General features: G+C 43.3%; 5 protein-coding genes across 5 annotated transcripts; 1 reads left to right on the forward strand and 4 right to left on the reverse strand.

Annotated features, from left to right (window-relative positions):
* Window positions 1–1,103: 1,103 nt before the first annotated feature.
* Window positions 1,104–3,395, reverse strand: METBIDRAFT_47295 (uncharacterized protein; the record flags this gene model as incomplete). Its single annotated transcript, XM_018858146.1, has 2 exons — window positions 1,104–1,529; window positions 1,572–3,395. The coding sequence occupies 2 exons, from the start codon at window positions 3,393–3,395 to the stop codon at window positions 1,104–1,106; spliced, it is 2,250 nt and encodes a 749-aa protein (XP_018709517.1).
* Window positions 3,396–4,892: 1,497 nt separating this feature from the next.
* Window positions 4,893–6,143, reverse strand: POT1 (acetyl-CoA C-acyltransferase; the record flags this gene model as incomplete). The annotated part of the gene is made up of 1 exon (XM_018858175.1): window positions 4,893–6,143. The coding sequence occupies one exon, from the start codon at window positions 6,141–6,143 to the stop codon at window positions 4,893–4,895; it is 1,251 nt and encodes a 416-aa protein (XP_018709518.1).
* Window positions 6,144–7,498: 1,355 nt separating this feature from the next.
* METBIDRAFT_47371 (uncharacterized protein) lies at window positions 7,499–7,927 on the reverse strand (the record flags this gene model as incomplete). The annotated part of the gene is made up of 1 exon (XM_018858158.1): window positions 7,499–7,927. The coding sequence occupies one exon, from the start codon at window positions 7,925–7,927 to the stop codon at window positions 7,499–7,501; it is 429 nt and encodes a 142-aa protein (XP_018709519.1).
* A 153-nt stretch (window positions 7,928–8,080) lies between these two features.
* METBIDRAFT_33613 (uncharacterized protein) lies at window positions 8,081–9,745 on the reverse strand. The gene is made up of 2 exons (XM_018856352.1): window positions 9,382–9,745; window positions 8,081–9,342 (listed from the first exon to the last, which is right to left on the reverse strand). The coding sequence occupies exons 1-2, from the start codon at window positions 9,685–9,687 to the stop codon at window positions 8,281–8,283; spliced, it is 1,368 nt and encodes a 455-aa protein (XP_018709520.1). The 5' UTR covers window positions 9,688–9,745; the 3' UTR covers window positions 8,081–8,280.
* Window positions 9,746–10,427: 682 nt separating this feature from the next.
* Window positions 10,428–11,309, forward strand: METBIDRAFT_13749 (uncharacterized protein; the record flags this gene model as incomplete). Its single annotated transcript, XM_018854421.1, has 1 exon — window positions 10,428–11,309. The coding sequence occupies one exon, from the start codon at window positions 10,428–10,430 to the stop codon at window positions 11,307–11,309; it is 882 nt and encodes a 293-aa protein (XP_018709521.1).
* Between the last annotated feature and the right edge of the window lie 5 nt (window positions 11,310–11,314).

Genomic DNA, 11,314 nt, shown 5'->3' on the forward strand with positions numbered 1-11,314 from the left:
GCCAGCACAGTATTATGCTATCGGACTATCACGCCCGCCTCGTAGTCTCCAATTTGAAGAGCCCTGCACAGGGGAGCTGGAAATTTCCGCGCTTTCTTGCATCTTTTGCCGATGCCTGCGTTGCCGTGGTATTCTACACTACTATTGGCCAGGCAACGGAAGCAACGGTATCTGTCCCTCGAGCTTACTTTAAAACCTTATTTGCATAAAAGTTTTTAATGGCGGTTTCCAAGACATCGCGCTATCAGCTTAGTTTATGTATGGGTTGTTCTTAGCGTGTTGTCTAGAGTTTATGTGTTGATCCGATTAATTCGGAGTCTGCTTGTCATTTCTCATGTAAAGGCATCTCAGCATTTTTACTTCTTTCGGGTCCTTCTCCCAAAATCTCCTGCGCGTTCCGACTCGAGATAAGCCTTTCGTCAAATCCTTGATTGAATTGCTTATTGCTTTGCAGCAATCATGTCTCATTTGACTGCCCCCACCAATGATATGAGTCTGGTATGCCATTAGATCATCTGGTAAATGTAGTTTTTACCCACAACGTAGCACCGTTCGTGGGTTGTTCTTCCGTGTGCACATTCTTCTTTGTCTTAGCACCAAAGGGGTTCATGTAACTTGGCTTGAAATGGAGACTACTCTTTATCGCGTGCTCCTCAGGAAGTTGGTTGAATCCGGTCGAGTTCGTCTATAACGGCAAGAGCCGTGCATCTCAAGATCGCATTGAAGATCTTTGCTTCAAATTATGCTATTCAAGGGACAGGCTAAGAAATTTCCCTACTTACGATTCTGTTCCGTCTAAACCTCGCTGATTTCCGAAACGTCCCAGTATTTCGGCTTTTGCTCCTGCGCAAACTAGCAGTTTCTTCTTTGAACACGCGAGCCCAATTTCAACTCTTTTGAGGGTCTCGTCTTTTCTTCCCTCAATTTTAAGTGTTCTTATGCCCCAGATAAATTTCAAGATTGCCTTTTTTTCTAAATATGGAATTATGAGGTAGCATGTTGTCAGATCCCGACCTCCCTGAAGGCTCGAATGCCAAAAAAAAACTTTATATCGCTTCAAGTGTAGGACATGGTCTAGAAAACCTCTTGACTGATCATTTTGTCTACGATTGAATCGCTTCAGAGTCGCTGGAGACAATTTTGTTCTGATCGTTCGAAACAGTCTCTGCTCCATCGGTTTTCATTTGGTCTTCCTTGTACAAGTCAATAAGCGCCTCTATCTTTTGCACTTCCTTGTCGTAGTCCCATCCATGAACAGCAATCTCATTCATAAACAAATCACCCCAGATTGGGCGGTTCGCCTTGTTCTCTTCAATATAAGTCCGCAACCCAGAGAAGTATTTCTCCATGCGACTACTGAGCAAATAACTCATTTGATTTTCGTGGAAATGTGTGAATTCTCTTCCACTTAAATACTCACGTAAAATCCAGTTGTCGTAAAGCAAGTTGACAAAGTCATCCATGTCAAAATTAGCAATAGTTTCTAGCTTTTCGTCCTTGCTATCGCGTTTGCCCAAGCCACGCAGACTCTCTACCCATTTGGCGGGCTCTTTGGCATAATCTGATAAAACCTGAACTCTCACCCACAAACGAAACGAGCTCAAGTAGATATAATCCTTGAACTTTTGTTGGATCATTCCTCCTGCTCGATATTCGTGTTCAAGCATGGGGCTAAATTTCTTTGGTACATAAGCAATTTCATTCTGCACAACAGTTTTGACTAAAGGTGTCAATTCACTAAGTGAGGAGAAATGCCTATTGCGACAATTGAAAAGATTTTTCAATTTGTTGTGAATTTTGTTTGTTTCGGGCTTTTGCAGGATTTTCGGGGATTCATATCTGCCTGGGGCATTCTCGTCGGAGACAGCTAAGCCAGTGATATCAACGTATAGACCAGTGTGGATGTCTATGAACCTTGCGTCTATATTGTTGAGGCCGTTTCCATGCTCCCTTTGAGTTATGCTCGATCCGACATCGATGAAGAAAGACCCCATGCCATTGAATTCCATTGATTTTTCATCAGCCCCGCGCAAGTCACGGCCTGTGTTTTCAATCACCAATGTCTGGTTGAAATCTCGGGCCAAACGATGTAAGTCTGTGATCGGCATTTGAACGTCAGTATCAGCATCCCATGGAAACGCCATACCATTCCAATACCAGGATAACAAAGACCCATGCGCTATCCATGTCACAATTCCATGTGTCCGGCAGAACGAGAGATAATTTTTGAGAACTCGATGGAGTGCGAGGACTTGCTTGTCTGTGTTGATTGTCAAACCATTAAAGAATCTCCAGTCGTAATGGTCCCCGAGAATCTTTTGCTTATCCAAGGCTAAGAGCTTCGCTTCCATGAACGACTTCCCGGGCAGCTTGTCATCCTTAGAATATTCAAGGGACGAAAGATACTTCTTTTCTTGTGGTGAGATCTCATTCTCCTTCATTTTCAGGATTATATCTTCCACGTCCACATCGAAGGAAGCTTCAACAAGATCGATTTTGTCTGGCTCCTGCTCATACTCCACACTCGGCTTTTGAAAGCGAAGAAGTGATTTATAGCTGCTAACGACGTCCACTTTATCCACGCTCTCGGAAGAGAAGACCTGCTCTGGCAAGCGGTTGTGGAGCAAAGAGTATTTCAAATCGTTTTCCAGATTTTCAACATCAATATGATAGGCGCCGTGATTGTTTGTGAGAATCACCAAGCGCGTCGGGGAAGGAAATACAGAATAGAGATGTGCCTTGGCAAGTAATTGGGCATTTTCTCTGGTTTGATCTAAGGGATAGCGCCTGACTTTAAAGCCTAATGGGAAATATTGATCAGTCGCGCAATATTCGTCAATTGGAGAGGTGGTACTCTTTCGCTTTTGTTCGTCGGTGAGTTGGAAAAGACTCTCACATGTTTCCTTCTTGTTAGATGGTAAAAGAATGTACTTGTTCAAAACAGATAAGTCTACCCAGTCAGACCAATGAAACGGCACCGCCTTTCCAGGGTTTTCGCGTATCCACGCAAAATAAATTGATAAGGTAAGACGTGGATCAAAAGGTTGTATATGTGGTTTCTGTTGTGGGTCCTTCCCAGATGAAAGAAAATACTGTGGGATAGAAATTTCTGTTGGCGGTTTGTAGTCAGGTCGAAGAAAGTAGAGGCTGTGCGAAGTGTCAGAACTCAACTTTTCTGTGGTAGTTTCGTTCACTTTTTTTTGGAAGTTTATATTGTCATCTAGGCTCAAGCTTTCGGATGTTACTTTCGCGTACATCAAACGAAAGTTCAAAAAAATGGCCTGGCGAGTGTTATCTGCTAGACTGATTGGAGACCTCGTGAACATCATGACATATGCGAGGCCGATCACCATCAGCAAGAAGATTATTCTCAAAGCTCTCCTCAGTCGAATCATTTTCATTATTCGTCAAACCTTAACTTTGGGTGAGATAAAATGAAACGATGAAAAGCTCCGGGGTTAAAGTTATATCTTCTAAAGTTGCGGTGTGGGCTTCAACCGATCATTCAAAAGAAAACAACGCAAAATAGTCTCGAAATTTTATAGTGCTGAAGATTATAGCATCCACGATTAATGAAGCAGAGCGTCAAACGAAGCAAGTGGCGTACAAAACAGAAGAAAAAGCTGAGGACCACGCAAATCTCAAAGAAGAATGTTGTATAGAAGGATGTTACGTAAACAGAGCCATGATTTTAGGATTTTTTGTGCTCACGATGCAGCATCAGGTCTTCTAAGCCTCACCCCTTTGGCTTGCTGTGATTGCGGCACGCATGTAAGGATGTACTTAGCTTTCAAATTGGTTGAAAGTTCGCACTGTCCAGTCGGTAGTAAAGATGAGTGTTCGAATTTTCGGAATTGGGTGCCAACAGAGGTCCTACCAAATTGAGAATTGGCACAAAATTCTTGAAGAGACCCGACAAAGAGTGAACGGTCATAGTACGCACTTCCTTTGGTCCCCCCCTTCTGGTTTTTTCTTCTGAGCTCTCACAAACCGTATCTCAACTTCAGTGAAATTGTGTGTGTGAAACTCATTAAATGCGGGCTCGTGTCATCTGGGTGCAGAGGAACTGTATAAAAAGGGTTCATGTACACAAGCTCATGGCGGACGTTGATTCGTTCCCCTCCTCAAGTTCTGCAGCTTGGGTCAAGTACGTCGATGTCACACGAATTATGAAACTTTCGAAAAAGAGACGTCAAAGTGCGTATTCTTGAATAGAGAATAGTGGTGAGATTTAAAGCGGCGGCATCACAGTTTATATCATGTGGGCTGGACCACTTAAAACATATGTTTGGAAATCCAACTGATCCGACGCACAACTGCTGTTGAGAGTATTAGTTCTATTTAACACTGCTACTGATTCCTGTTTCTTGTTCTTGCCTGTAAGAGGACATTCGCTCGAACGCCGCCCATGGTTATGGCCATATGCAGTTAAAGCATTACCGCGATATGCGTCTGGCCTCTTGCGTTCGTCCAAACAGACCTTAGATAAAAGTACCATATTCTCATTTACTATACTGTGCTTATATCATATGGAATAAGACATCAATTGTACTTCATGTACAGTGTTTATTTCAGACGTGTGTACTTCTTGTAAAGCCCTCTCGCTCATCAAACTGACCGATTATCCAGAGATTCTGTCTATCAAAGGACACATGGATGCGGATGCATTCCGAGTTTTTGACTAAAGTCGTGTAATTGGCTTGCTAGAAAAAGACTGCTGGTATAGAAGTATCTGCCAAGCAACAAAATTCTATGCATTTTGAAGTAAAACTATGGACTATGGTTGCAAAGATGAGTATTCAGATGATTTCTTGTTCAAAGCGAGCCCCGCTGCAGATAAATTTTGAATTCCATCACCAAACTTGTCCAAAAACTCATGTATTACTCCATACTTATTCTTTAACAACAATCGAGGCAGCACCCATTCCTGTTCCAATGCACATGGAAGTTAAGCCAATCTCGCCCTTCTTCAACAAAGGCAAAATAGTGGCATATTGCCTGGCACCGGTGCATCCTAATGGATGACCCAAGGCAATAGCACCACCGTTTATGTTCAATCTCTCTCTAGGAATATTGCACGTTTCAGCCGAGTACAAGCATTGTGCAGCGAAGGCCTCGTTGACTTCAAAGACGGAAATGTCACGAACATTCAAGCCAGTTTTCTTCAAAACACTTGGGATGGCCACCGCAGGTCCAATGCCCATGATTTCTGGGGGTACACCCACAGAACTGCACAAGACAAACTTGCCCTGGATCGGGTACCCCTTCTTCTCCGCCAAGTCCCTTCTCATCAACAACACAGCGGCAGCACCGTCAGATACTTGTGATGCATTCCCGGCGTGGGTTGTCCCCGTGGGTTTGAACGCAGGCTTCAACTTGCCCAACAGCTGAGCGGTGACACCCTTTCTTGGTCCCTCATCGGTGTCTACCGTGAACTTCTTGATTTTGCCCGAGCCTTCGTCCTCATCATCCTCATCTTCCTTTGTGTATGCCTCAATAGGCAAAATCTCAGACTTAAAAGCGCCCGAGGAAACTGCGTGTTCAGCCTTAGCGTACGAGTCAGCGGCAAACGCGTCTTGCTTATCTCTTGGGATATTGTACTTCTCGGCAACATTCTCGTTCGTGATGCCCATGGGTATCATGCACTTGGCCATCTCCGCGTTCTTTTGTAACTCAGGGTCAATTTTAGGGATCGACTGGGGCCCGTAGTTCGAGGACATGGACTCCACACCAGCACCGATACCGCAGTCAATTTCACCACATTTGATCTTGTTGGCGATATCTGAGATGGCCATCAAGCCGGAGGAACATTGCCTGTTGATAGCCACAAAAGCAGCAGTATTTGGGATTCCGGCGGCAAGACATGCACCTCTGTGTTCGGATGCTCCTGCCGCAACATTCAAAACGTTGCCGACAGCAACATCTTCAATCAAATTCGGGTCTACTCCCGTCTTCTTGAGGAAGGCAGTCAAGAACTGAGTCAATATCCAGTCGGAGCCAACATCTTTGAAGGAGCCCCGGCCACCCTTAGCAATCGCAGTTCTGTACGCACCAACGATAACCACGTCATCTGGCTTTTTTTCAAGCACGGCTTGCTTTGAGGATGGGGACAATTGGCCAGCCAACTGATTTAATCTTTCCATTGTTAAGGCCTTCTTTTTTTCTTTCTTATGATTCTAGAATTCGGCTAGAAGTGTGCTGAATCGCTATAAATGTAAGTGGTAGACTTTAAAAAGGCGTGGGGGGCAAGCCTTCTTATAGTGTGAGGTCACATTCACCTGGGGTCACTCCGCACTTATGCGCGTGAGGTGAGCCGAGGAAGAGTCCCGAGGTAATGAGTGTTTCTCCATGCACTCCAGCTTGGGCAGTTCTACTAGGCAAGGTGTTGGCACATTTAGTTGAAAGAAATGCGACAACAAATTAGACGAGCATATGGCCTTGTCGTGTCTTAGAATTTGCTTGAGCTGGGGTTAGGTCCTTGAGATCTCTTTTAGTTTGCCTGATTACATCGCGGGAGTTGAAATTCTTTGATGATAGTTCGCACCCACCAGGAACGAAAGGGACCGAGGCACAATAGCTTCCGCAATGCGAGCCAGCACACGTTGCGTCTAAGATTTTAGGTCTTTTTTTTGCCGACTGAATATAACACGAGCTGACAAAGTCTGTGCATCGCATTTTGTCTGGGATGCCAAAGCCGAACGATCCCGGAAGCAATTCCCGCAAATGGAATTCCGAAATGTGGGGAAAATTCCCTGGCAAACCGCGGAGCATTTAGATCGTGCATTATCTAAGCACTCATTATGTATTTCATCCATGAAACCAGTCCAAGCAGAAGCACGCTCTTTTTATACAACTGTCGGAGGAATAGTTGGATGTTCACAGATTGTTCCGAGATTGGACCATGCATAGTAGCCCAAAATTTAAAAAAAAAAAAAACACTCAATAGATCTGGACCCCTTGTCCTTTTACTCTCCTGTTTTTGTTTACCCCTATTGTTGGGCGGCAACCACTCCACTTTCTTGTAGATGTACAACCCCCGTGGTGTTGACCTCAACTCATCTCTTCTCCTCTTTTCGTTCTTAATCGTACCTTCGTATCTCTTAATTGTCTGACTTATTCTCACATAAAAAGTCTTGAGGCGTTGATCCGCCCACCGTGATTATAAACCATCAATAAATTTGTCAAGAAACACATATCGTTGCGAATGCAATTATGCAACCATCATTGGGGAAACGATTATCGCGCCGGATTGACAATCATACATCTTTTCGAGTATAAATCAGGACTTCAAGGAAAAGTATGAGCATTTTCGACGGGACGATAGTCTGGGAAGCATCTACTCAAGAAGCAAGTCTTTATCCTGCAGTTTTTCTCCCAGTTTTCAAAACTTCTGTAATTTTCGAAAAATTCGTCTCAGGTACACGAGAAAGTACAGCCGTCATTCCTCACTTGACCGCATCGACCAAGCAACACCTCACAGAAAAGTTCTCGAAATTCACTACGCTCTTTTCTCCCGCTCAAATGAGAATATTCCAATGAAAGGCTCAATATTATCAAGATGTCCTTCGGGACACGTACCTGTGAATATCAAAGAAGGTAGTTTGTCATGAGGTCCCTGTTCTAGCAGCAGATTATCGGCATCGTCATTAGTTCTAGGGATGGTCACAATCTTTGTGAAGTCAATGCGTAGCATGCCATCGGAATCCACCACAACGTACAACTTGTACTTCTGATTAAACATGTCTGCACTATCGTTGTAGTGAATTTTGCCCCTTGAAGTGCCCGTAATGAGACCCATGGTCGAACCAATCCCCATGATGTCAGTACCTTTCACCTTAATGTAGACACCACTAAGTCCGAAAGGGGAGCAGTGGATTTCGAGGTCACATTCGTTGGCGTAGTGGAACTCCAAATAATTTTCACCCATAGCAAATCTCGAAAGGAGGTGGCGAGTCGGGCTAGCGGTTCAATAATATTGAAAAACAATGCAAAACCTTGAATGAGGATACCTTTTTTTGCCTTGAGGCTATAGTGGCAGAAGATAGCAAAGTTATGCAAGTTAAGAGTGGTGGAAAAAAGCGTCGCTTGATGCCGCTGGGATTTACTGGTGCGAGTTAATTACACAGGCCGGATCAAGGGCCCAAGATTTGAGATGGCAACTAGACCCTCACATGGAGTTCTGCCATTTTATTGATACATGAATCTAATTCCAATGGATTTAGCTTTTGTGTTTCCAGCTATCCTTGACCGCTTCCTGGATTTTATGGTGGCAGTATCTTCTCACACGTCTTTCAAACTGCGCATCTGCGCCACGTACTCTTTATAAAGGCCCTCTGAAGAAACAAGCAAGTTCAAGTGATTTGAAATCCAGTTCAAATGCTGGACAAGTCCTGTAATATTAGTCCTCGCCGTATCATTCACATTCCGATTGAAGTGCTTTTCTGCCACTCTTGCTGCCCCCACGAGATCAATCAAATCATGACCTTCGCTCACCAACGCATTCTTTTTTGCCACTAAAAGATTCGAGCTGAAATTCGATGCTATAATTGCTCGTATTGGAGTCTCCGGGTAAGAGCTGGGCACAGTGACAAAGACATCCACCATGTGGTTCCTATATGCCCAAAGCTGGGGAACGTTCTCTGTGTTCACAATTGGGATTTGCACTTTGTACCGGGCTTCTGTTTTGCTTCTGTTGAACAATTTGACGCTCAGGCCAAGCTTCTGGGTCATCTCCCCGATGTAAAATTCTCTTTTAAGGCGTGTCGCTTCGGTGACAGTGACTTGCTCGTCTTCAAAAGCAACAGCGGCCAAGTCGACTTTTTGCAGCGGTTGAGGCGTTGGTACTGGAGTTGGTGTTAATGACGAGGTGGACAGTGCACTGGATTTCTCTGAATTCTTGAACGTGATAAACTTCATCGTCTGCCGTTTCTCTTGCAGCAAGAATAGCTCCAAGTACTTGTTTAAAGTCTGAATTTGCGATAGTAGGCCCTTTCCGTCAACAAGCTGAATTTGCTCGGCTTCGGTGGGAATAAGTTTTTTTGGTTTCGTGAGATTTACGATAGTACGGTATCCCCGCTCGATATTGACGGAGAAGCCTCTTGGAATATCCGTATTCAACACAACAATGGACGGGACCGCCTTCGTATTATGCGGGTATTCTGCGGGCACAGTCAAGCTGAAATTGAGCAGATCTAACTCGAAGGGAAAGTCCGGATCCGCAGGTTTCACAATGAAACTTAAGTAGATAGGTTGCTGAGGATCCCTATTTATCACGTTTTGTATATGATTGACCACGATGGCCTCTTTTGCCTTCCGAGAAAGGTTTTTGGGGACATCTGTGCCCTAGTTCAGAGGTTTTTCCAGGATCATCTGAGATTCCACGATCTTAGTCACTGAGCAGCCATTTATAGTTATTGGGAGATGTTTTCTAACAAGTTTTACCACCTCAAGAAACCTGAAATCTTTGAGTTTGCTTTTTGGCTTTTGTTTTTTTGCTTCCTGACCCTTAGGAGTAGTGCTTTTCTTGTCTTTTGGACCATTTTTGATGCTTTTGTTACCATCTCTTCCAATTTTCTTCTGTCTATTACGGCCGCTTCTTGGCCCCTGTTGTTGGCTCACCTGAAGATTTGAAACATTCTGTTCATTACTTGAAGTAACTTCTAGCCCCTTCTCAGAAACAGGTGGCATTATCGAATATTCTAGTTGACTTGGAAAATGCCTGATGTCGGAGAACGGCAAATTTCAAAGATGGGCAGGAGAGCCGCGCGAAGCGGATGAGTTCGAATCGACTAATTCTTCGATGATTCATTGCTGCAACGAGCGTAATGATCTAGCCACATTGAAGTTTCACGATTTTTTTGGTGAATGAGACTTAAATTAGCCTAAATTGGGGGACCTAGTATGTATAAAGAATATAGCCTACTTTTGTTTATAACATGTCAGTTTCCATCAAATCATACGTTATGGAAAGTACAGAAAGGTATTGTCCGTTAAACTTGAGACGAAGGATGAGTATTATTAAGGTTGAATTCTTTTTTCGCCTCTTTTGCTTTCTTATCTAAAATTTGTGATTTAAGTAAAAGTTTCAATCTTGATCATGTGACTAGTTTAATTCCTCCAATTCATACTTTCTCCACGGTGTTTCTTGAGGGATAATAAATTTACTTTCATCTGAGTGGCTGTAAAACCTCTGATGTGATAAATAGCTTCTCTGATAGCCTAGAAAAACAAAAGTTGACAATAACAAAGCATGTTTAGGCCATATGATTTTTCTCTTGAATAATAATACTAGTTCTCAACTTTGTTGATGCACACTATCCGCACACTTAGCCTCTCGTTTGCACCCACAGAAAATCTCAATACTTTATACTCTTCTTTTGATCTTCTTGAAACTTGCTATGTTCCGAGTGAAACCAATCACACCAACAATGTTGGTCAGCAGCATTCTAAATGCTCCCGAGATTCAATTTGCAAAGAAATGTTTTGTTGGAGGAATCACTACCTTGTACAAGAAAGGAAAGAATTTGCCCAATATGACCAATATGGAATTGATGAAATTTGTTTGGCTCATATCCCACCTACTTTGTGACTGTGGATTTTTGACTTCTTTGTGGAGTGAAAATCCATTGTGGTATTACATTTCCATTGGTGGTGCCATTTCCACCTATACCGTTGCCTTTGTACGACATATGCTCGTCTTGGTACATGGAAATTTGGCTTTTCGGGAGGAGATTCCATTGGCATCTCTCTTAAATGCAGAAAATTCTTTGCTTTTAGTTGCCGCCTGGCTTCATTTCACATCAAGTCCCAACCCCTTGAAATTGATTTCATTTGCCATCTTCTCGTACATGAATTTGATATCGTTCATTTTACACGAGCTCATTTCGGCCAACTCGTTTACTACTGCGCTATTTCCTGTTTTGAGCTGCATTGAGCCCCTTCTCTTGGGGTTTGCTTGTTTTTCGGACTACTGTCTTCAGTTGCTTTACTACCGTGAGTACATTCTTGACGAGACTCCTCTTTTGTATGGACTAATTTTTTCATACATTAGCTTCAAGAGGTTGGAGAAATCAGAACTTGCTCGTGTCAGCTTATACAGCTTTTTTGACATGACATTTGCCATATTGATTAAAGTGAGAGCCCCTCAGTTCTTGCTTCATCTCCTTGAAAGACTTCAGGCATTTGTTTATCTCTTGGTTCCAATCCAAATTAGCGGAGACTCTGAGAATGTCACCCGGAAGACTTCGGTCGGAACCAGAGCCACATCAATATTTTTCGAGCCTATTCTGATTATCAATGATTTGAACTAGGAGTG

Source organism: Metschnikowia bicuspidata (assembly GCF_001664035.1).
Source record: "Metschnikowia bicuspidata var. bicuspidata NRRL YB-4993 chromosome Unknown METBIscaffold_8, whole genome shotgun sequence".
NCBI classification, from domain to species: domain Eukaryota; kingdom Fungi; phylum Ascomycota; class Pichiomycetes; order Serinales; family Metschnikowiaceae; genus Metschnikowia; species Metschnikowia bicuspidata.